The 21,537-nt window shown below is 45.6% G+C and overlaps 1 protein-coding gene across 8 annotated transcripts in view; it reads left to right on the top strand.

Moving 5' to 3' along the window:
• Positions 1-17,597: 17,597 nt before the first annotated feature.
• GPATCH2L (G-patch domain containing 2 like) overlaps positions 17,598-21,537 on the top strand; it is a 66,612-nt gene continuing 62,672 nt past the window's right edge. For 7 of the 8 annotated variants that reach the window (XR_010941521.1, XM_067729862.1, XM_067729836.1 and 4 more), the window contains exons 1-2: positions 17,616-17,694; positions 20,098-20,769. Coding sequence is in view for 7 of the 8 variants with exons in the window: in XM_067729862.1 (XP_067585963.1) it covers positions 17,633-17,694; positions 20,098-20,769 (734 nt within the window). In the remaining variant the exon portion in view is untranslated. Of the gene's footprint in view, positions 17,711-20,097; positions 20,770-21,537 lie in introns of all 8 variants that reach the window. The other variant, XM_067729855.1, reaches the window with a different exon arrangement.

The following is a 21,537-nucleotide window of genomic DNA, read 5'->3' as shown; positions in this document are numbered from 1 at the left end:
TGGGTCCCTTTACCAGTTCTGCCCTGCTTGCTTGCCTACTTCCCATGTGGCAGAGAAGAATGGCAACTTGTAATTGGGCCAGACTGCTAGAGGGAGGTACTCAACTGCAAGGGAGATTCACCGGAACACCTGACCCAAGGGAGGGTTTCCCCCCACTTTTAAGACAGAACTAGGGGGGAAGGAGGGTCCTGCTGTGACTTGGACCCATCCAGACTGAAGAGATACTCCAGGCTTTAGATCACACCCCCAACTTATCTCCCTTAACAACAACCTCAGACCCTCTGTCCCCAGATTCGGATTGCCACCTGAGGCTATCACTGGAGGACAGAAGCTGCCAAAGGTGATTCTGACGGCCAAGCTGGCCCGCGCTGCCCATAGAGGAAGCAATCACCACACATCAGGGTGTTCTGGGAAAACTTCAGACTCGCCATTCAAAGGCAGTTTAGCTCCAGATAGTTCAAGTTTGTTATCAGCCAACATATACTTCTCCCCTGCAATCCCCATCCGGCTTTCTCTGCCAGATGACCTTGACCTTTACTTGTCCTCCAGCTTCTGTCTGTTTTCTTCCTACAATGCCTCATCCCCAAGCCTCAGCCCACTATGTCTGTGACCTTTCTTTTCCTTAGCCTGTTCTCTGTTCCTTCCCCTCACTCCTAGTGGGTCCTTCCAGCCACGTTTCCACCGGCCTGGGCCCCGGACTTTACCCCGGCCTTCCCCCAGTCTGGCGCACTTTCCCCACTCAGTGCCTCTACCCGGTCCCTGCGCAGCTGGAAGGGCCTTGGCCCTCGTTGGTTTAGCCTTGTGGCTCCTTGTGCATGGGCCCTCCTCTCCCCTTCTTGAGTCCGCAAATCACTCCTTCCAGTGTCAGCCGGCAAATTGGTTTATCCTCCCCCCAACCCGGCTTTCATTACCTTGCCGAAATGAAGCGATATCTCCTCTGCGGAGGCTTCCCGTCCGTGCCGCCGCTGGCATAATAAATGAAGACAAAGTGCCGGCGGCATAGACCATCTCTCCCACCGCACCACCAGCCGCTGCCAGCTTCATTATTCGCTTAAGTTGCCGGAGAGAATTACTTAACCCTGACCCGTGTATTAGGGGCCTGTATTAATGCTGCGACAGGCGCCTCTTACGGCAGAGAACAATTTATTAGTGCCGAAACAGGCTGCTTTTCTCTGTCATTTTTCCAATCTGAGCTTTGAACACACATCATTAAACTTGTCTGACTCTCTCCCCTTCTCCATCATTCCTTTTTCATTTTTTTTTTTTTAAACAGAAAGCACCGTAGAGAATGGAGATTGTTCTGAAAATCTCCAAGTGCCTCTCCCTCTCTCTGTTCTCCCTTTTCTTTTCTTCTTTCCAGTTCTTTCTTTGGCCTCTTTTTGGTCTTGGACTCTTTGCTGGTGGCTCTCCTACTTTTGGTCGGAATCTGATGGAAGGGAGCATTTGGTTCCTGGAAGAGAATCCAAATGTCCTTTGGACGTGTGGGGTTGGGGACAGAACCACCACAGCTGCTTATCCCTTGAGCCCGCATCGGCTTTCTCTCCCTGGGATTCCTTTGCCAGAGGCAGCCTCTGCCTCTCTTTGTGCCTCAGCTGGGAGCATCTTACTTTGAAAACAGGCATTGGGATTGATTCTGGGAGCTAAAGGACCTGAATGTGAGGACGGACTGGGCAGGGTTCCTATTTGTCATGGGGACTTTATCATGTCCACACTTGGAAGAGATGGTTGGGAGGGGGTTGGAAGCACCTAGAGATGGCCATACAGTGTCTGAAGCACGCTGAGCCCCAGTGCAGTGGCTGGCCACCACCTGGGAAGTTGGCCATTGGGCTGTGCTACCACAGGGCTGCATACAACGTTCTCCCTGACCAAGGCAGACAGAGTGTCAGTTTCTGGGTGTTCTCATCTCTGGCTCTCCATGTGGCTTTGTCTCAGTAACTGAGTACAACCTACAGCTTCCATGTCTTCCCTGGCTCCTGGTCCTGGCTCTTCTAGCCTCACACATGCCCTTATCTTTAACACCACTGCTGCCCGGAGCCACATGGAGCCGTCGCTGTTTGTGGTGCTTGCCACTTCTCCCTGGTGACCATCTCCTGCCGTGTATTGGGGACACACCTGGCCACTGTCTTAATTTGTGTTCCCGTGAAAGCAGAGCCTGAACAGACTTGGGCATAGATAGTTCGAGAGATGACATCAGGACGCAGGAGTGAGGGGTGGAGAAAGTGAGGGTGATAAAGAGGAACAGACAATAAAAGCATGAGTCAATGAGGGAGCTGTTTGCTGGCAGTGGGGCTTGACTCCACCAGGCCCTCTGAGCCAGGTACACAATGCCTTCCGGAATTGTGCTTCTGGAAAGCCTGGGGTGTTTGTTCACAGGGCCCTGTGCCCCATTGGCTAAGGCTTGCCCCCAAGGGTATAAACTCTCCTGTACTTCTTTTTTTTTAATTTTTTGAAGTTGATTTACAATATTGTGCTAATTTCTGCTGTACAGCAAAGTGACTCAGTTATACACGTATATACATTTAAACTCTCCCATACTTCTCCACCATGCTTGTGCGTGGGTGATAGGTACTGCTGAGCACCTTCTTCTTGGAGAAATCCCTAGGGCAGAAAACTGGAGAGAAATGTGAGGCTCCTTCTTGAGATGGGTTTGGTTGGGACGGGCTCACAGGGACCTGACCAGCACAGCTATCGCTGAAATCAGAGGTGGGCCAGGAGGAGGGAGGTGGCATGAATAACACCTACTCCTGCCACCATCCCACATGCCCACCTCCTCTCAACAGCCCCTCCCTCTCAATCCCCAACCCCCAGGACCTCCAGTAGTACACAAATGCTATCACAGGCCAGGCAGGGGTGCAAACAAGTGAGGCAGGATGGGGACAATAAACAGGAACTGGTGGGAACTGGCAAATCAGAGAGTAGAGACAATCTTGTAAAGACAATAACATAATTTTAAACTAGCGTAAGTTTGTGCTATTAGACAAACTTGTAAGGGGGCTAGAAAATTTCACCTGTAGACTATCAGTTTAGCATCAGGATGGATGAAGTCTTTGGAGAAGGTATGACTTTTGCAAAGTTTTCACTCACTGTTTAGCATTTTTCCCAACTCTAGCTGTTGGCTTTGGGAACTGTTTGGAAGTGAGTAGTGGGGAGAGGGGTGGAGGGGGCAGAAGAAGGAAGGCCCATGTAAAGGCCAGTGGCTTTCCCCCCAGCCCAGTCCTTCCCAAATTCCCTCGGCCTCCAGATCCCTGCAACCCTCCCTCACACTTAGCTCAATAGCTCTTGAAAGTTCTCTAATCACCTCTCTGCTTCCTGCATTAATGAGCCTCTCATCTCACTGATGGCAATCAGAATATTTGCTTATGAAAGAGACACGGTTAATAACACGATTGCTCCCCTCCACCTTCTTCCTTCCTCTCCTTCCCCCTCCCCTTCCCTCGCCCTCCACACAATTCTCTCAATTAACGATAGGCAGAAATTAATTTTTCCCCTCGATTGAAACAATTGCAGGGAAGCGGATTGCCAGCGTTGCTTCAGATAGGGACCGCTCCCAGCAGAGTGGAGAGAAAGGAGGGGAGATGGAGGAGATATGCACGGCCCTATCTGCAGGCACAGGACAGAGTAATACAAATGTTATCCTTAGAAATGTACTTAAAGAGGATATGTTTATAATTCGGAGGGGATTTTCAGGGGCTCTCCTGCCCTCCCTCCCTCTCTGGGGCACTCCACTCCACGCACTTCGGAATAGCAGAACCCAGAGTTTGTTGGGAATTTTACTCCTGCTGCCTCCGTGAGTGTAGTGGGCCTGGGGTGAGAAGGGAGATCAGGTTAGCTGGGGGCATGGTCGTGGTCCAGGGGCCCAGGGGTTAGGCCATTACCGATAGTGCTGGCTTAGTGGCCAAACGCCAAACACCAGGTGTTAAATCTGGCTGTGTGTGGGCTTTCCAGGTGAAGGCCTTGCTCATTTGCCACCTTTACCATCCCTTCTGCGCCTGCCTGGACTTTTGGTTTGGGCCTCCCTCTCAGTCCATCCCTCCATCCAGGCAGAGGGGCAGGGGCCTCCGTGGAAGCCAAGATCATATCCTAGCAAGGTGGTTTTAAGAACACGGACTCTGGAGCCAGACAGCCTAGGTTTGAATCCCAGCTCTGCTGCTTAACAGCTCTGTGATCATAGGCAAGTTACTTAACCTCTCTGTGCCTTGGTTTCCTCATCTGTAAAATGTGGATCACATCTACCTCATAGGGTTGTATAGGGATTAAATGACTGAATGTCATTTAATAACATTTTAATTTAATGTAATTTACTTAGAATAGTACCTGGCAGGTAGCAGGTGCTATTTATATGTTTGGGAAAGAAGTAAAAAAACACACAAAAAGAAAAACAAACCTATATTCTAGTGGCAGTCAGGAATTTGTTGATCTATTCATTCAACAAACATTTACTGCGTACTGATCCTATGGAGCATATAGACATTTTAAAGATTGGTGGTTTCTGTACTCTGGTTGTGAACAACCGTAACAGCATGGGCAGAATTCAGCACATAAAGGTGGTGTGCAGACTGCTATGGGATTTCAGAAGGAGAAGGGAGGGAAATTCAGGCAGGACAGGGCAATCAGGGTTGGCTTCACAGAGGAGGTGGCATCCAAGCTGACCTTTGAAGAGTAAAAGTTGAATTTCCTATAGGTTGGGAAAGGTTGCTGCTGGGCAGAGGGGGCCAGAAGAATGAGAGTATCAAGTTGTACGGCCAACTGGTCAGGCGGGAAAGTTGGGACATTGGGTGGGGGAGAGGGGATTAGAGCAGAGTATAGTCCCTTCTGTCATCTCCGCCCTTCCGTGTTCACTCAACCCAGCCCCACCTGTCCCAACTCTCCCGCTTCTCTCAACATCCAAGAAAGATTAACTTCTCTCAGTGCGAGAAAGTTATCATTAGCAGAGAATTAAAAGAGTGATTAATCATGCACCCCTCCCCCCACCCCACAGCCCTTATCTGTTGGCGGTGAGCAGGACAATGCGGCGGGTGGGGAGGGGAAGAGAAGGCGAGGGAGAAATGGAAAACAATAAATACCAAGTGCAAGAAAAAAGGGAGCGCAGCGCTGTTCCCACTTGTTAGATTGAAGGCGCCTCTCCAGAGGGGGGAAGGATCCAAATTGCTAATTAGCGCCTCTGAAAAGGCCTCGCTCCGATATGTGCGCCGCTGAAAGGCCGCCGTTAATGAAGCTGCGGCGAGCCCGCTTCCCTTTGACTGGCCTTCATCCCTCCTCCGAGCCCCGGGCCCCCTGAACAATGAGGCGGGGAGCAGCGGCTCCCCCAGGCCTCGCCGGGACGGCCCGGGCAGCGCGCGCGGGGAGCGGCGGGGCGCCAGCGAAATGTGGAGGGGGAGATAAGGCCGAGCGGAGGGAAGAGGCTCACTCCCAGGGGCCCAGGGAAAATTTGCAGTTATTATGAAGGAGATGAGACAGATTAAAAGCCCTTGTGTTCGCCGCTCTGCCCCTTTATTTAGTGGCTTCATCTAGGAGATGAAAGAAGTTGGAAATGACTTTCTCTGCTTTGCGCTACAAGAAGCTTCATGGCACATTTCTTGACTTTATTCCTTCTTTTGTTTCTCTCTTCCTTGCCTTTAATCCCTGAAAGACTTCACTGTGTGGCCATAGGCACTGGAGGCCAGGAAACAGGGACCGGTAGGGTCCAAACCCTATTGACCACTGGTAGCCAGACCTTGGAGAGCCCTGGCTTCTGGCTGATCTCTGGGGGCAGTGGCTGAGCTAGGGAGGGATGAGCTTGCCATCTGTCCCTGGAAGGCCCCAGGAGGAGGCTGGATGACCCATTATCCAAATGGGGAGAGGGGTAGAGGCTCCATAATGCCCTGGGCCTGTTCCCAGAGGGCAGTACACCATTGTGCACAGGGACTCCACAGCCAACTTACCTGGGTAGAAACACAAATTCCACCACACATGAGCTGAGACCTTGGGCAAATTATTGAACTTCTCTGTACCTGTTTGCTATCTGTTAAATGGGGACAATGATAATAATACTGATATCTACGTCATAGGGTAGGATAGACTGATTGCATTACTGGCCTGGTTTTTCACGCCTCCCTGTACGTATACCCTTTGTTAGTGCCTTTTCATGCTGACTCTGGGCTTCGCCACATTGCTAGCTTTAGCCAGTGGCTCGGTTAATTACAAGCTTGATTCGAGCAGAGTCATCGCTGCATTTTTCCATCTTAGAATGTGTACTTCAGTGTGTACCTCTCAGAACACTACCGCAGTCATGAGACTATATCAGGGCTAGACTCTGGTCATGATAACATGACTGTGCCAGCCTGCTGGAGGCATGTGGAAGATAGCCAACTTGTCCCAGAAAAAGATATACTAGAGCAGCTAGCTCCTTGCTGACTACAGGTACATGAGCAAGCCCAGAGATCTGCCAATCCTAGCCCAGATGGGCAATGCTATCCAGTCAGCCTATGGACTTGTGAGAAATAAATAAGTGGATGTTGTTTTAACAACTAAATGTTGGGGTGGCTTGTTATGCAGCATTATTCTGAAGTAGATAACTGATACACAGATTGGTGCTTAGACGTTTGATGCTGCCAAAAACAAAAAATAAATCAAAACCCAAGCCTAAGATACAAACGTTGGCTTTGGGATTGGAAAGCAAGTAGGAAGTAGAGGCTGGAAAAGATGATAAAGATATTGCTATAGCAGGTTGGAAAAAAGGTAGCCCATATTATGTATGCTTAAACAATCAGTAAAACTGTTGTCTGAGGTAATCTGGACAGTAGAAAAAGTACTTAATCAACTTATAGATTTGAGTAGTTTTCAGGTAGAGTCCTGAAAGGATCAGCTGGCTCTTGCTAGCTGAATACTATAAGGTACTATGAGAAAGAGGTGGACTAAAAAAGGAAACTAGTTTGTCAACAGAATTTAGAGGGAATATAAAGGGGCCAGAACTTCCCGGACTGAAAAATAATCTCTAGTCTCCCAAGCCAGTAGAATATTCTCAATGTAATACAGGGCCTGGGACTTCTGCTTCTGGCATTAATGGAGTAATAGGGACTGTATTTACTCTCCCACCTTAAATAATTAAAGGAATACAAAGTTTTCCAGTATCCAACAAGGTAAAATTAGAAATGTCTGAAAACAATAAAAAAATTTACCAGGCACAAAGAAGCAACCATAATGTAAAGAAAAACCAATCAATAAATACAGACTCAGAATTACACAGATGACAGAACTATTAGATGAGGGTATTAAACAGCTTCTATAACTACATTTCATGTTTAACAAGGTAGAGAAAAACATGAGCGTATTAAAGAAAGTCATGGAAATTTTTTAAAGCCCCAAATCTAACTTCTATAAGTATACAATGTCTGAGATAAAAAATATATTGGGTGGGATTCACAGTAGATTAGACAATACACAAGAAAAGATGATGACTCTTAAGACATAGTAATATAAACTATCCAAAATAAAACAGAAAAAAAAAAAAAAAAACCAACCAGAAGACAGCAGCAACAAAAAAAGAAAGAACAAAAGGACAACTTAAGGCAATCTAAAATATATGTAATTGGAGTCCCAGAAGTAGAGAGGAAGTGAGAGGAGAAAAATAATATTTGAAAAAATAATAGCCAAAAACTTTCCAAATTGAATGAAAATTATAAACCCACAGAACCAAAAAGCTCAATGAATCCCAAGGACAAGAAACATGATAAAAATGACACTAAGACACATCATAGTCAAATTGCCTAAAACTAGTGATAAAGAGAAAGTCTTAACAGCAACAACAGTATAAAGCCATGGCCTATATAAAGAAAAAAATAAGAAGATAAGAGTGACAGGAGACTTTATCTCAGAAATAATGTGAGCAGAAGACAATGGAGCAAAATCTTTAAAAAGTACTAAAAGAAATGCACCGTCAACCTAAGATTCTATACCCAGCAAAATATCTTTCAAAAATGAAGATAATATAAAGATTTTTTTTCAGACAAACTTGAAGGAATCATCAACAACATACCAGAACTACAAGAAATGTTAAAGAAAATAATTTAGGCAGAAGCAAAATTATACCACATAAAAATCTGGATCTACACAAAGGAATGAAAAGCACCAAAAGTGGTATTTGTGAAATCATAATTTTTGTTTCGGATTAAAAAAAAATCTCTTTAAATGATAATTGTCTGCTTAAGGCAAACAAATAAGAATGTATTGTGGGATTTCTGCCATATTTAGAAGTAAAATGTGGGACAACAATAGCACAAAGGCTAGGAGAGAGGAAATGGAGGGATATTGTTGTAAGCTTTTTTTTTTTTTTTTTTTTTTTTTTGCGGTACACGGGTCTCCCACTGCTGTGGCTTCTCCTGTTGCGGAGCACAGGCTCCGGACGCGCAGGCTCAGTGGCCATGGCTCACGGGCTCAGCTGCTCCGCGGCATGTGGGATCTTCCCGAACTAGGGCACGAACCCACGTCCCCTGCATCGGCAGGCGGACTCTCAACCACTGCGCCACCAGGGAAGCCCTGTTGTAAGCTTTTTATACTAGGTATAAGTGTTACAGCATTACTTGAAGTCAGACTAAGATAAGTTAAAGATGTATACTATAAACTCTAAAGCGAACACTAAAAATATAAAACAGAAGTATAACTAATAAGCTAACTAAGGACATAAAATGAAATAAAAAACCCTCAATCAAAAGAAGGAAGAAAAAGTGGGAAAAAGAACAAAGAATAGATGGGACAAATAGAAAATATATAGCATGATGATAGATTTAAACCTAACTGTTATGGGCTGATTATGTACCCCCAAATTCATATGTTGATGTATTAACTCCCAGTACCTCAGAATGTGACCATATTTGGTAATAGGATCTTAAAAGAAGTGATTAAGTTAAAATGAGATTGTTAGTGTGAGCCCTAATCCAATATGACTGGTGTCCTTATAAGAAGTGGAATTTGGGACACAGACACACACATAGGGAAGATAGTGTGAAGATACAGAGGGAAGACAGCCAACCAGCAGCCAAGGAGAGAGGGCACAGAAGAAACCAAACCTGCTGACACCTTGATCTTAGACTTCAAGTCTCCAGAATTGTGAGAAAATACATTTCTGCTGTTTAAGCCACCCAGTCTGTTATGACAGCCCTGGCAAACTAATACACTAACCATATCAATAATCATATTAAATATAAATATTCTAAATAACCCTTGTCTCCACCATACCACCCCAGCCCAGCCAGACCAAATTGTCCTTTTAATCAGTACATCTCTGGATCAAGAGGAGCCACATTTAAGGAGCTGCATTTGGTCCTAATGTAGATCACAGCATCTTAGACTCCTAGCCCAGTGCCGTGGTTGGATGAGACTTTTGGGTGTCCTGGGATGGGGTGTGAATATTTTGCATGTGGGAGGGACATGAATAATTGTGACCCTCAGGAGGACTGTGATAAGATGATGCCATTAATGACTCCAATTTTTCATGTGTCCTCCAAAAAGATATGTTCAAGTCCTAACCTCCAGCTAACTTACTTAAAAATAGAATCTTTGCAGATGTGATCAAGTTAAGATGAAGCCATACTGGATCTGGGTGGGCCCTAGTCCAATAGCTAGTGTCCTCACAAGAAGAGAAGAGACATAGTGACAGCCACACACTGAGGGAAGACTGCCTTGTGAGGATGAGATTGGAGTGATGCATCTACAAGCCAAGGAACGCCAAGAACCACACGAGAAGGTAGGAGACAAGGAAGGACACTTCCCTAGAGTCTTTGGGAGGGACCCTACTCACACTTTGATTTTGGACGTCTAGCCTTCAGAACTGGAAGAGAATGAATTTCTGCTTCAAGCCACCCAGTTTTGGGTACTTTGTTATAGCAGCACTAGGAAACTAACATACCACCTCATGACCCCTGCCCTAACTGTTCCCTCTGCCTGGAATGTTCATCCCTGAGATGGTTGGATGGCATACTCCCTGCTTCCTTTGAGGTGTCTGCACCGATGAGCCCTTGTCAGAGGCACCTATCACAGATAGCAGCAAGGCCCCAAGTCCAGCAATCCCTTTCCCCTCATCCTGCTTTGTTATTCTCATAACACCTCCACCACCTGACAGTTCATATATGGATCTGTCTATTGTTTGTCTTCCTCCCCCGAGAAGGGAAGAATACTGAAGGCAGGGACTTTGGTCTCTTTTGTTCACAGATGTACCTTCAGTATGTAGGGTTTGGTACGCACTCACTAAATATATCCTGACTGGCCGAATGAATGTCAGTGCAGGCAGCACCTGCCAAATGCCTCCCAAAAGGGGAGGAGAGAGTGTAGTGCAAAGAGTAGCCTTTGCAATCGGATGCCTCGTTCTGACCAGTTATTTCACACACCAGCTGTGTGACTCCAGATAACTTCTCTAAGGTTCAGTTTCCTCTTCTGTGTAAGTTAGGACAAAGCGCTTTCATTAAATGGTTATTATGAGGATTAATTGAGTGATTTTATTAATATATAATAGAGGTACAAATCTCTGTATAGTCAACATAGGTCTAACAGTTAATGTATATCATGGTTGTGTGTACATATTGCTATGTGTCATGCAGTGTGCTAAGCACTGCTATTCAGTTTAGGGGCATATAATTCAGTGGTTAAGGACATGGCTCTGCCTGGTTACGTGCTTACCAGTGTGTGGCCCTGGGCAAGCTACTTAACCTCTCTGTGACTTAGTTTTCTCATCTGTAAAATGGAAATAAGAATAGTACTGTAAGGATTATTAGGTTTATCCATGTTAATATTTAGAATGGTGTCTGGCACCTACTGAGGACTCAATAGGTATTAACTACTATTATATTATCATCTAACTTGATCTTCTATGCATTTCTGAGGCAGTTTCTGGCGCACTGTGCCCCATAAACACTAATTTCCCTTTCTGGCCCCTTCATAATTCAGTTCGAGCTGCCTTTACAGCACATTTCCCCATATGCTCTCCAACGAGCTGCAGCTTAAACAGTCTCGGCCCAGCCCTCTGAACACTCCGGTTTCTTGCTTATTGTTACTTCCAATGCCTTCCATGTCAAAGTAAGCTCATCTATGCTTGGTTACTTCAGCCCCTCATTACCTGTCCAGACAGGCCCTACATCTTGTGTGAGCCCCTTTCGAACAGAACTCCAAGGATTTGTATTGTCTAAGCTCTCAATGGCTGAACAACTTTCACGCATGTCAGGGCAGAAGGTGGGGTGCACATTGCACTGTCACTTCTGTGAAGGGAATGCAGGAGGGGCATGAGTAGAGGAGCTGCACATTTTGCCAGCCTTAAGTGGTAGAGCAGCTTTTGGTCCCAATGGGGGGCAACAAGATGGTAGTGGATACAGAGCGTGGCCTGAATGGTGGGCAAGTAAAAAGCTAGGATGCTCTTGGCTGCAAGCAACCCAAAGTTGCTTAAAATACATGGACATTTGGTATGTCACATAACAGAACACATAAGTTCTGGAATAGATCCTTCAGGGTTGGTTGTTACCTGAGGTCCAGGTTCTTTTCCTCTCTCTGCCCTTTTATCCTCAGTTTTGGCTTCATCCTTGGGATGTTAGCAAGAAGGTTGTAACAATTCTAGATGTCATATCTAGACATAACAATTTCCAGAAAAGGAAGAGACATGATGTCTTCCTACGATTCTCTCTAGAGTAGAAACTTGTCTCAGTAGGCATCCCCAACAATTCTCCTTTCATGTCTCCTTGCTCATAGTTGGGTGATAGGCCTGCTCCTGAAACAATCTGCATGGGGAATGGGATTCAACAACCCTTGAGATGGGGGTGTGGTCAGCATTTTCCGAGCACATGGATTAGTGGGGAGCTGTGGGCTAAATTATGTCTCCACGCAAGTTCATAAGTTGAAGCCCTGAGCCCAGGACCTCAGAATGTGACTGTATTTGGAGGTAGGGCCTTTACAAGTGATTAAGTTAAAATAAGGCTGTTAGCGTAGGGTCCTAATCCAATCTGACTGGTGTCCTTATAGTAAGAAGAAATTGGGACACGCAGAGAGCCATTAGGGGTATGAAGAAGCAGCAAGAGGGTTGCCGCCTGCAAGCCAAGGAGAGAAGCCTCAGAAGAAACCAATACTGCTGGCACCTTGATCTTGGACTTCCAGCCTCCAGAACTGTGAGAAAATAAATGTCTGTTGTTTAAGCCACTCAGTCTGTGGTATTTTGTTATGGCAGCCCTAGTAGACTAATATAAGGGGGAAGGCTCCATTAAAAAAAGGAAGGGAGTTGTCTGGTAGGCAGCCAGTAGCATTCCCTGCAGTAGTAGTGAGAGGAAAGGAAGGGGTAGGAATAGGTGAACACAGCTCAGAGATAGTGTGTACAAGCTTTGGAGTCAGGCAGAGCTGGATTTTGGTCCTGACTCTATCCTTTACTGGTTGTGTGAATTTAGGCAAGTTTATTATCCTCTCAAAGCTTCAGTTTTGTCATCTATAAAATGAGGATCATATAACACTGTGATAGGCAGAATAATGGCCCCCTGGAATCTGTGAATATGTTATCTTACATAGCAAAAGGGACTCTGCAGGTATGGTTGAAGTTAAGGACCTTGAGATGGGATGATTATCCTGGATTATCCATGTGGGTGCACATGGGTTCCTAAAAACAGAGAATCTTTCCCAGTTGTGGTCAGAGAATGATGTGATGGCAGAAGGGGGATAAGAGAGATTCGCCATTGCTGGCTTTGAAGATGGAGGAAGGGGCCACGAGCTGAGGAATGTGGGGGGCCTCTTGAAGCTAGAAAAAGGAAAGAAATGGACTCTCCCCTAGAGGCTTCAGAAAGGAACAAGCCATACTGGCACCTTGATTTTAGCCTAGTGAGATCCATGTGGGACGTCTGACCTACAGAACTGTAAGATAGTAAATTTGTGTTGTTTTAAGTCACTAAATATGTGATAATTTGGTATTGAATCAATAGGAAACTAATACGTACACCAATGTCAAAAAGGTTCTGGAGAAGATGAGATGAAATAATGAATTTAAAGTCTTTAGCATGATGCCTGGCCCACAGTAAGCCTTCAATAAATGTTACCTCAACGACCCCCCCCCCCGTTCTATAAAGTTGAGGTGGGTACGTGAGAGAGTACGAGAGCTGTGGCAGAGGTGGAGTTTGGCAAACTTCTGCCATCTGCCACCTGCAAAAGAAAAGGCATCAGGTGTCTGGGGCCAGGGAGGAGGGCAAGTTTCAGGGAGTCACTCATTTTTTCAGGTAAATGCAGACACTTCCTGCCCTCCTTGGTGGACACGGCTTCTATTAGGAACATCTCTTCAGTGACTATTGGAAAAATTTCTGGAAAGATTCCAGAATATCTTGGATCAGTTTAAAGAGAAGCTCTGAGCAAGGAAAAGAATTGTGGAGGGACACGAAGGCAAAAAGAAAGACAACGTCCCTGTTCTTATGATATTTATATTCTAGTGGGAGGTGACAGAATATAAATAAGTACACACCAAATAAACAAGGTAATGTTGGATTATGATATAGGCCATAAAGGAAATAAAGAAGATGATAAGATAGAAAATGGTTAGGGGAGTAGGATTTCTTCAGATGGTGTTAGAAAAGCCCTCTTTATGGAAGTGACATTTTAGCCAAGACTTCAAAGATGAGGAGATTCCTTGACCCTCACCTGCAAATCCCTATAGACAGGTATTCTTGGTTGCAGGAAAGCATATGCCAAGGCCCTGGGGTGGGAGTGGGGAGAAAGGGAGGGACAGCTTAGTGGGTTCATATTAGGAGCATGGGGCAGGGACCAGATCCCAGGCTGTGCAGACCATGATGAGGACTTTCAGCTTATTATAACCGCAGGGAATCTAATGAATCAGCAGAGGTACTTTTTTTTGGTGGGAAGGACAAAGGAGGGAGAAGCTTACTGTGTGCAGATCCTTCTAAACTGGTGATTTGCTCATTCAACTTACAGTTCCACCCTGATGGTCAATTGAGGGAAACTTGTTGACTAGACTGTCTTCCTCTTCTTGGTAATTATTAATGTTTTTGGAGTGCTTACTTTGTGTCGGGCTCTATATGAAATGCTTTGCATTCATTATTTCATTTAACCTCCACCCAGGAGATGAGTACGTTCTGTTGTTGTCTCATTTTACAGATGAGGAAGTTCAGCCGTCAGCGCTGGACACAGCTAGGCACATACGGAGCTTCACCCTTGGCTTCTCTCCCGCCTCCATTTCACCTGCTCCAAGTCCGCTCACAACTCACAACCTATCATCCACTATCATCAGTGCCTGCTTCAATCAGCAAGTGTGATGGCCTTTCCTGAGAACTATTCCTCCCCAATTTTCCTTTTGGTCCTCCTTTTCTTAAATGTCACCCTTCTCTGGCTTCTGTACACTGGTTCTCTTCCAATGCTCTCTGTCCTTTGAGCTGGCCACCTTGTTCTCCACAGGCTTCTTCTCTTGCACCCTTTTTCCTAGAATGGCCCTGCCCACAGATCCCACCATCACTAGCTTTCATTTACATTTTCTCTTAAGATTGAGACAAGCACTTCTAATTTCCTGTTCCAGCATAGTAAACAAATATTTGTTTTTTCAACTGACAATAGTTTCTGAGCACCTATAGCATGTGCAAAGAACTGTGCTAGGAATTGGTGAGAATACAATGGCTAGGACGGGGTCTCTGGGGCAATGGAGTGTAGGCTTCATTTTTGTTCACATAGCTATGTGTCCAGAGCTTAGTTAGTGTAGGGCCACACATGTTGTAGGTAGTCAGTAAATATTTGTTATATGAGTAGTTTAGCTGGGAAGGCAAACTTGCACATAAATGGCTCAGATTCAAGGCTGAATGAAGAAGATGATGTAATAAAGATACCAGCAAGTGCTGAGAGAGCCCAACAGAGTAGACAAGCAAGGGGAAGTCTTCATGGAGGTGACATTGGCATTGAGCCTTTATTTTTTAAATTAACTTATTTTTTTAACATCTTTATTGGAGTATAATTGCTTTACAACGGTGTGTTAGTTTCTGCTGTATAACACAGTGAATCAGCTATACATATACATATATCCCCATATCTCCTCCCAGCATTGAGCCTTTAAATCCCCTCAAGTCCCAGGGGTTTTCAAGAAAGAGCAAGTGGTCTGGTGTGCCAAGCATGATACAGGAAGTAGTGGAAGACGGATGACGTGAAATGGTGTTTCAGGAATCTCACTCTGGTGCCAGGGTAGAGAATGACTTTTGGGGGAGAGACTGGAAGTGGCAAGACCAGTAAGGAGGCTGCTGTACCATCCAGAAGAGTGGTTGCCTACCCAGATGTGGCCAGTGGCAGACAGAAAGCAAAGGAGGGAGGGTGGATGCAAGAATACCATCGAAATAGAATCCTCAAAGCTTGGCATTTAATTAGATGAAGAGGTATGAAGGAAAAAGCAGGGACTAATGGCTAATTCACCTGGGTAACTGCATGATGGTGCTGACATTTCCCAAACTGGGAATAGTGGAGGAGGGGCAAATATGACAGAGACTATGGGAGAAACTAAGATTTCTTTTGACATCTTAAATTAGAGATGCTGGTCAAGAAAATAAGTGGAAATATATAGCATAAATCTGAAAACAAAAGCTGGATTTCAAGAAATTTGGGAGCTTTCAGTGCTGATGGAGGCAACTGACACGATGGGAGTGGATATGATTTGTGGGAGAGAACTTCACTTAAGCAGAAAAGAGGGCTGATGGCTGTGGACACCTCTTGAACATTTCCATCTTTTTGTCCTGTGGGAGTCGCAAATTCAGCATGTCCAAAGTGAACCTTTTTCTCTCGTCTTCTCTCGCTGTGCAAATGGCACCAACCACTCTGTTAGTCACTCTGGCTCAAAACCTCAGTCTTTGCCTCCTCCCTTAATTAATTCTTTACACAATGTTTCACCTACAGAAAATTCTGAAAATCCACAAAAGCAACAGGTAGCAGAGACAGTCCCTTATAATGGAACTATTTTGGATGATAGGTAGTGTATCATTCGGGTCATATTCCTGTGCAAGTATAGATTTAGTTTCCTTTATGTATGAATAGAGTCATAAGCTACATTTTTAGACTAACCTTTTTATTAAGGTACAACCATCATACAGAAATGTACACAGAAATTGATGACTTTTCATGTCATTAAATATTCTTCCACAGTCAATTTCAAAAGGCTGCAAGGTATTCCATCCCATAGACGTAATTTGATAACTAACCCCTGTTGTAGGATGTCTGCCGTTTTTCTAGTCTTCTCACTCCTTCCTCCACGATGCTACAAAGATGAATTTACCTGTATTTAACATTTCTGTGCCCATTTCCAACTTTTTCTTTAGATAAAATTCGTAGAGGCAGAATTTCTGGGTCAAAAGGTATGTGCATATTTAAAAATAAACTTTTTATTTCAGAATAGTTTTAGGTTTCCAGAAAAATCCGAAAGTACTACAGATAGTCCCCACATACCCCATATTCAGTTTCTTCCGTTATTAACATCTCACATTAGTAGAGCACATTTGTCACAATTAATGAACCAGTGTACAGACATTATTATCAACATTAACTGAAGTACATAATTTATCCAGATTTCTTTAGTTTTTACCTAACGTCCTTTCTCTATTCCAGTATCTCATCAGGATACCATATTACATTTAGTTGTCATGTCTCCATAGGCTCCTCTTGGCTGTGACAGTTTCTCAGACTTTCCTTGTCTTTGAAAATCTTGACAGTTTTGAGGAATACTGGTCAGACATTTTGTAGAATGCCCCTCACTTGGGGGTTGTCCACTTTTTCCCTTTTGATTAGACTGGGGTTATGAGTTTTAGAAGGAAAGTACCATAGAGATAAAATGCCATTCTCATCATATCATATCTAGTCCACATACTGTCAACATGATTTATCACCGTTGATGTTAACCTTGATCACCCGGCTGAGGTAGTGCTAGTTTCTCCACTGGAAATGTTACTCCACTGTAGTTGTTTCTCCACTCTAAAAGTTACTCACTTCCCCCCACTTTCCATAGTGTACTCTTTGGAAAGAAGTCACTGCACAGTCCACATTTAGAATCAGGAGTTATGCCTCAGGGTGGAGTATCTATAAAAATTGTTTGGAATTCTGCACCAGAGACTTAGCTCTTCTTTCCCATTTATAAATTTATTTGTATCAGTAATTGACTTATACCAGTTTGACTATGGATATTACTTTTACACTTCAAGTTATAATCCAACACTACTTTGTTACTCAAGCATGTGTATCTTTAATAGTCTGAGCAACTCACTCGTGCTACCCCCCCCCAAAGGTTGTACAATTCGCATGGTTAAGAATGAGGACCCATTTCCCTAATTTCACACACCCTGTATAAAGTAGGTCAGCGATCAAGGGCAAGGCCGACGCCCCTCCCTAGCGCCCAATTTCCTGACGCCTCCAAGTAAGATGAGGCCTGCATGGGTAGGCCCTTCACCAAGATGGGCACCTCAGCCCCACGGGAACCCCCGCTCCAGTCAGCCCCTAAACACCGCCCCTCCTTACCCCCTTGCTTTTCTTCCGGGTTCTCGCGGCCCCGCCCCCAGGGGGCGGAAGTGGGAGCGGCCGCGAGCAGGAAGCGCTGGGCCGGGGCGGGCCCTCTCGCGCAGCCTGTCCCTCCCATTCCACCACCGCCCCACCCCACCGCCTCAGACCGGAAATGAGGTCACAGAGGGAAGCCCCGGCGGGGAGACTCGGCCCCAAAAGCCGCGGCTGTCGGAGGTGACTGCGGCAGCGGGTGAGGGGGACGGGGAGTGAGGGGGTCGGGGCCCAGGGGGCCCGCGCCAGCAGGGATCGGCGCTCCGGGCCGCGGCGGAGCGGCCACGGGCGCCATCGGGCCCCGGAGGCTGGCGGGAGGGGAGAGGGTGGCGGGGCCTTGTTTTTCAGGGCCCATCTCCCCGATCCGGGGGATGAGGGTCGGGCCATTTCCCGGGCGACAGTCACCTTCTCTCTTCTCTAGTGTCTGGCTCTTTTGAGCTGGCGACAGCGTGAGGGCTTGGTGTCCCGAGTCGTGGTCGTCCTAGTCCTCGGGGGCGGGCCCGGGCGTGGGGGAGTCCTTCGAAACATGCTTTTTCTCACGGATGTGGCCACGTTGCGACCCTTGAGCACTGAGGGAGTTTAGTCGCCAGGACTTGCGTTTTGGCAGTTTCTGCCCTGGAAGGGCTGACCCCCTGCCCCTGGTCACCCAAATTGAGAAGTTGCCTCCTGCCTCCCCCAGCCCCTCCCCCAACCCGGTCCCCCCACCCCACCCGACCGTGCGCCTGCCTGCCTCTTTACTTCTGCTAGTTTCTCGTTCCTTCCGTTGCGTGCCTCGGACAGCCTTTGTCTCCCCGAGTGCTTGCCTGGCCCCGGGACCCTCTCGGACTGTGCCTCCAGGAAGGGTGGGAGTTCCAGGGTTCTTCTGTCACCTCCTGTTCGAATTGCAGCCTTTGAGCCTGGCATTCGACTGCACAGCCAACTGCAAGTTGTTTGGTAACTTCGTTTCACGTTAAAGTTTGTACAGTTCTGCTTGAGCTTTTAAAGCAGTAGTTCTTTATTAGGGAAATAGATTTAGATAAGTGCGTCCCCACTTATCTATTTTGGTTTTAGAGACAGTTGTTTCCCAAACCCCAGCCATGGTGTTTTAAACTACTTATTGCTTAAATGAGTGTGGCTTTTGACACTTCGAGTTTTGTTTGGTTGGTAGTTTGGGACTAGGTGTCCCCGTTGCTCCTCCTGCCTTTAAATTGCTTGGCATAAGGATAGCATGAAAATAGATTTTAGAAAGTCCTTTGCAAAATGTAAACTGTGTGAAGGGAACTGTGGTCTGAGAGTGGTGCCACAGAGTTTTAAGCTCTAATTATGGTCTTGAAATACGTTGGACTTAACAAGGGCTAGGGAAAAGGTGCTAATTTAAAATGGTTTTTTTTTTTTTTTTTTTTTTTTGCCGTACGCGGGCCTCTCACTGTTGTGGCCTCTCCCGCTGCGGAGCACAGGCTCCGGACGCGCAGGCTCAGCGGCCATGGCTCATGGGCCCAGCCGCTCGGCGGCATGTGGGATCCTCCCGGACCGGGGCACGAACCCATGTCCCCTGCATCGGCAGGCGGACTCTCAACCACTGCGCCACCAGGGAAGCCCTAAAACGTATTTAATTAGATGTACGAAGTATATTAAACGTTTCACTTTAAAAAGGCCTTTTGAAAATCGCTCCTCCTGCGCTCAGCCTCTGGAAGGTTTGCCTATGAAGTGATCCCTGAAGTATGATGGTTTGACAAGAATGAGTTGAAAAACAGGAAATTTTGGAAAGCTGTTAGCTAGAAATCTTAGAGACTCCTCTTATCCTTGTCATTTCAACCTCAGTTATAATGTGTTTTTGTGTGACTGTCTGGCACTAAAGCACAAAACTTGGATAACAATTTATTTTCTGAAGGATGGCAAGAAGACTTAAAAGTTGCTAATTATTCACAAATATATGACATACTCTTTAAGGCTCTTTACCTGGTAGCTTCTGGGTGGTAGTTGGGACCAGAATGGGTGCAAACTTGGTCTTTTTTTTCCATGCAGAGTACAAACCTGGGTCACTACAGATTCTTGGAACACTAAAACTGCAAGCAGCCTTCCGTAAAGTGTGTCACTAAGTTGTCTTTCTCTTCCTGCCACACACATTCTTATTAGTGACCCCAGACCATAGAACGGTCTTTTCATCCGTGGTTTTGAAGTTGAGTGTTTTTCTGCTCCTGTTTGGACAGATGAGACATTCTCTAATCTTTTTAGCTCTGATCATCAGGTAATTTAGTTTAGCAATTTTAATTGGGGGAAAAGGGGAATGACTGATTTATTCCCCTGAGTTTGCTTGTTTTTACTAATAACCCAGTTGTCATCTGGTGAGTATTTTGAGTTTTTGTGCTTTAAGAACATGCTGACTTCAGGCATTTAACAAGGGCCACATACCTATTCTTAATGGCTTAAGGGAGTATGGATGGTAGGAATAGAGTCTAAGGGTAGCCAGGTGAAAGGTGACTTTATTTTCTGTAGACGGGGTGGACTCTGCAGTGCCATGATCTGTTTGAAAAATTATTCAAAAACAACAGATCCTATTCAGTCTTTCTTCTTCTTTTTTCTCTTTTTTGAACCTCCTTTTGGCAGATGTGGCCTCATGGATGAGCTGGTACATGACTTAGCCTCAGCCTTGGAGCAGACATCTGAGCAGAATAAGCTTGGTGAGCTGTGGGAGGAGATGGCGCTGAGCCCTCGGCAGCAGAGGCGGCAGCTTCGCAAACGGAGAGGCCGGAAGCGCCGTTCAGACTTCACTCACCTGGCAGAGCATACCTGCTGCTACAGTGAGGCCTCTGAGTCAAGTCTGGATGAGGCCATCAAGGACTGTCGAGAAATGGCCCCAGTCACCAATTTTAGTGACTCTGATGACACTATGGTAGCCAAACGGCACCCAGCTCTTAATGCCATTGTTAAGAGTAAGCAACATTCTTGGCATGAATCTGACTCCTTTACTGAAAATGCACCTTGTCGACCGCTGAGGCGCCGACGGAAGGTGAAGCGCGTAACATCAGAGGTGGCTGCCAGCCTTCAGCAGAAGCTCAAGGTGTCAGATTGGAGCTATGAGAGAGGCTGCAGGTTCAAGTCTGCTAAGAAGCAGCGTCTGTCCCGCTGGAAGGAGAATACTCCCTGGACCTCATCAGGTCACGGGTTGTGCGAAGCAGCAGAAAATAGGACTTTCCTAAGCAAAACGGGAAGGAAAGAAAGGATGGAGTGTGAAGCAGATGAACAAAAACAGGGCTCTGATGAGAATATGTCAGAATGGTGAGATCTCCCTTACTAAGTCATAGATTTTCCTGGTTAACTTTACCTAAAGCACAAATCCACAGTCTTGATGAGTTCAACTTTCTTTCAAACCAGCCTTTGTAATACTGACTTTGTAGCTCTGCTTTAACCAGTCAGGTTGTGTGTAGCTGTGATCCAGTTTCCCGACATCAAGAAGGCTATATTTTATAGAAACACATTTGTTTCTAAAAATCATCTAAAACGTGTACCTCTTATTTTAAAAAACATTTTGCTGCTCTTTGTGCCACGTAGTTCATACACAGATACTGTTCTTTAGAACCAGGGCCTCAGTAGAGGCTGGTGTGTATGTGTATATGTATGTACGAGAAAGAGAAAACGCGGGTGCCAGGCATATGGAGTTTGTAAATGTTCTTGGTAAGCTACCTTTACCCATTAAGAATCATGGCTTTAGATGTTTCTGGACTATAATTCTGTTCTCTGCTACTTAGAGTTTGACTGTATTGAGTTTAACATTCAAGTTGTCTGAACACATGGTAGGCTTTGAAAATAACAGGGCTAAATCCCATCAGTCTTACACCAAATGTCATCGAGCCAGAAAAATCTGTCTTGAATGGGTGCATGTTTAAAACGTCAGTATAGTTTTTGGTGACTTTTAATTTTTTACATCTCAAATAGATAGTCCTAGGGACACTGATACTCCCCAGCTTGATACTTTAATATTATTATTAATATTAATGTGTGATATCTGTTTCTCAGTGTGGATGCTGTTGGTGTTTTGGATGGGGC

This window comes from Pseudorca crassidens, chromosome 1 (genome assembly GCF_039906515.1).
Source record: "Pseudorca crassidens isolate mPseCra1 chromosome 1, mPseCra1.hap1, whole genome shotgun sequence".
NCBI classification, from domain to species: Eukaryota; Metazoa; Chordata; class Mammalia; order Artiodactyla; family Delphinidae; genus Pseudorca; species Pseudorca crassidens.
The sequence above is the reverse complement of the archived record's forward strand: the minus strand, read 5'-3'. Positions and strand labels throughout refer to the sequence as shown.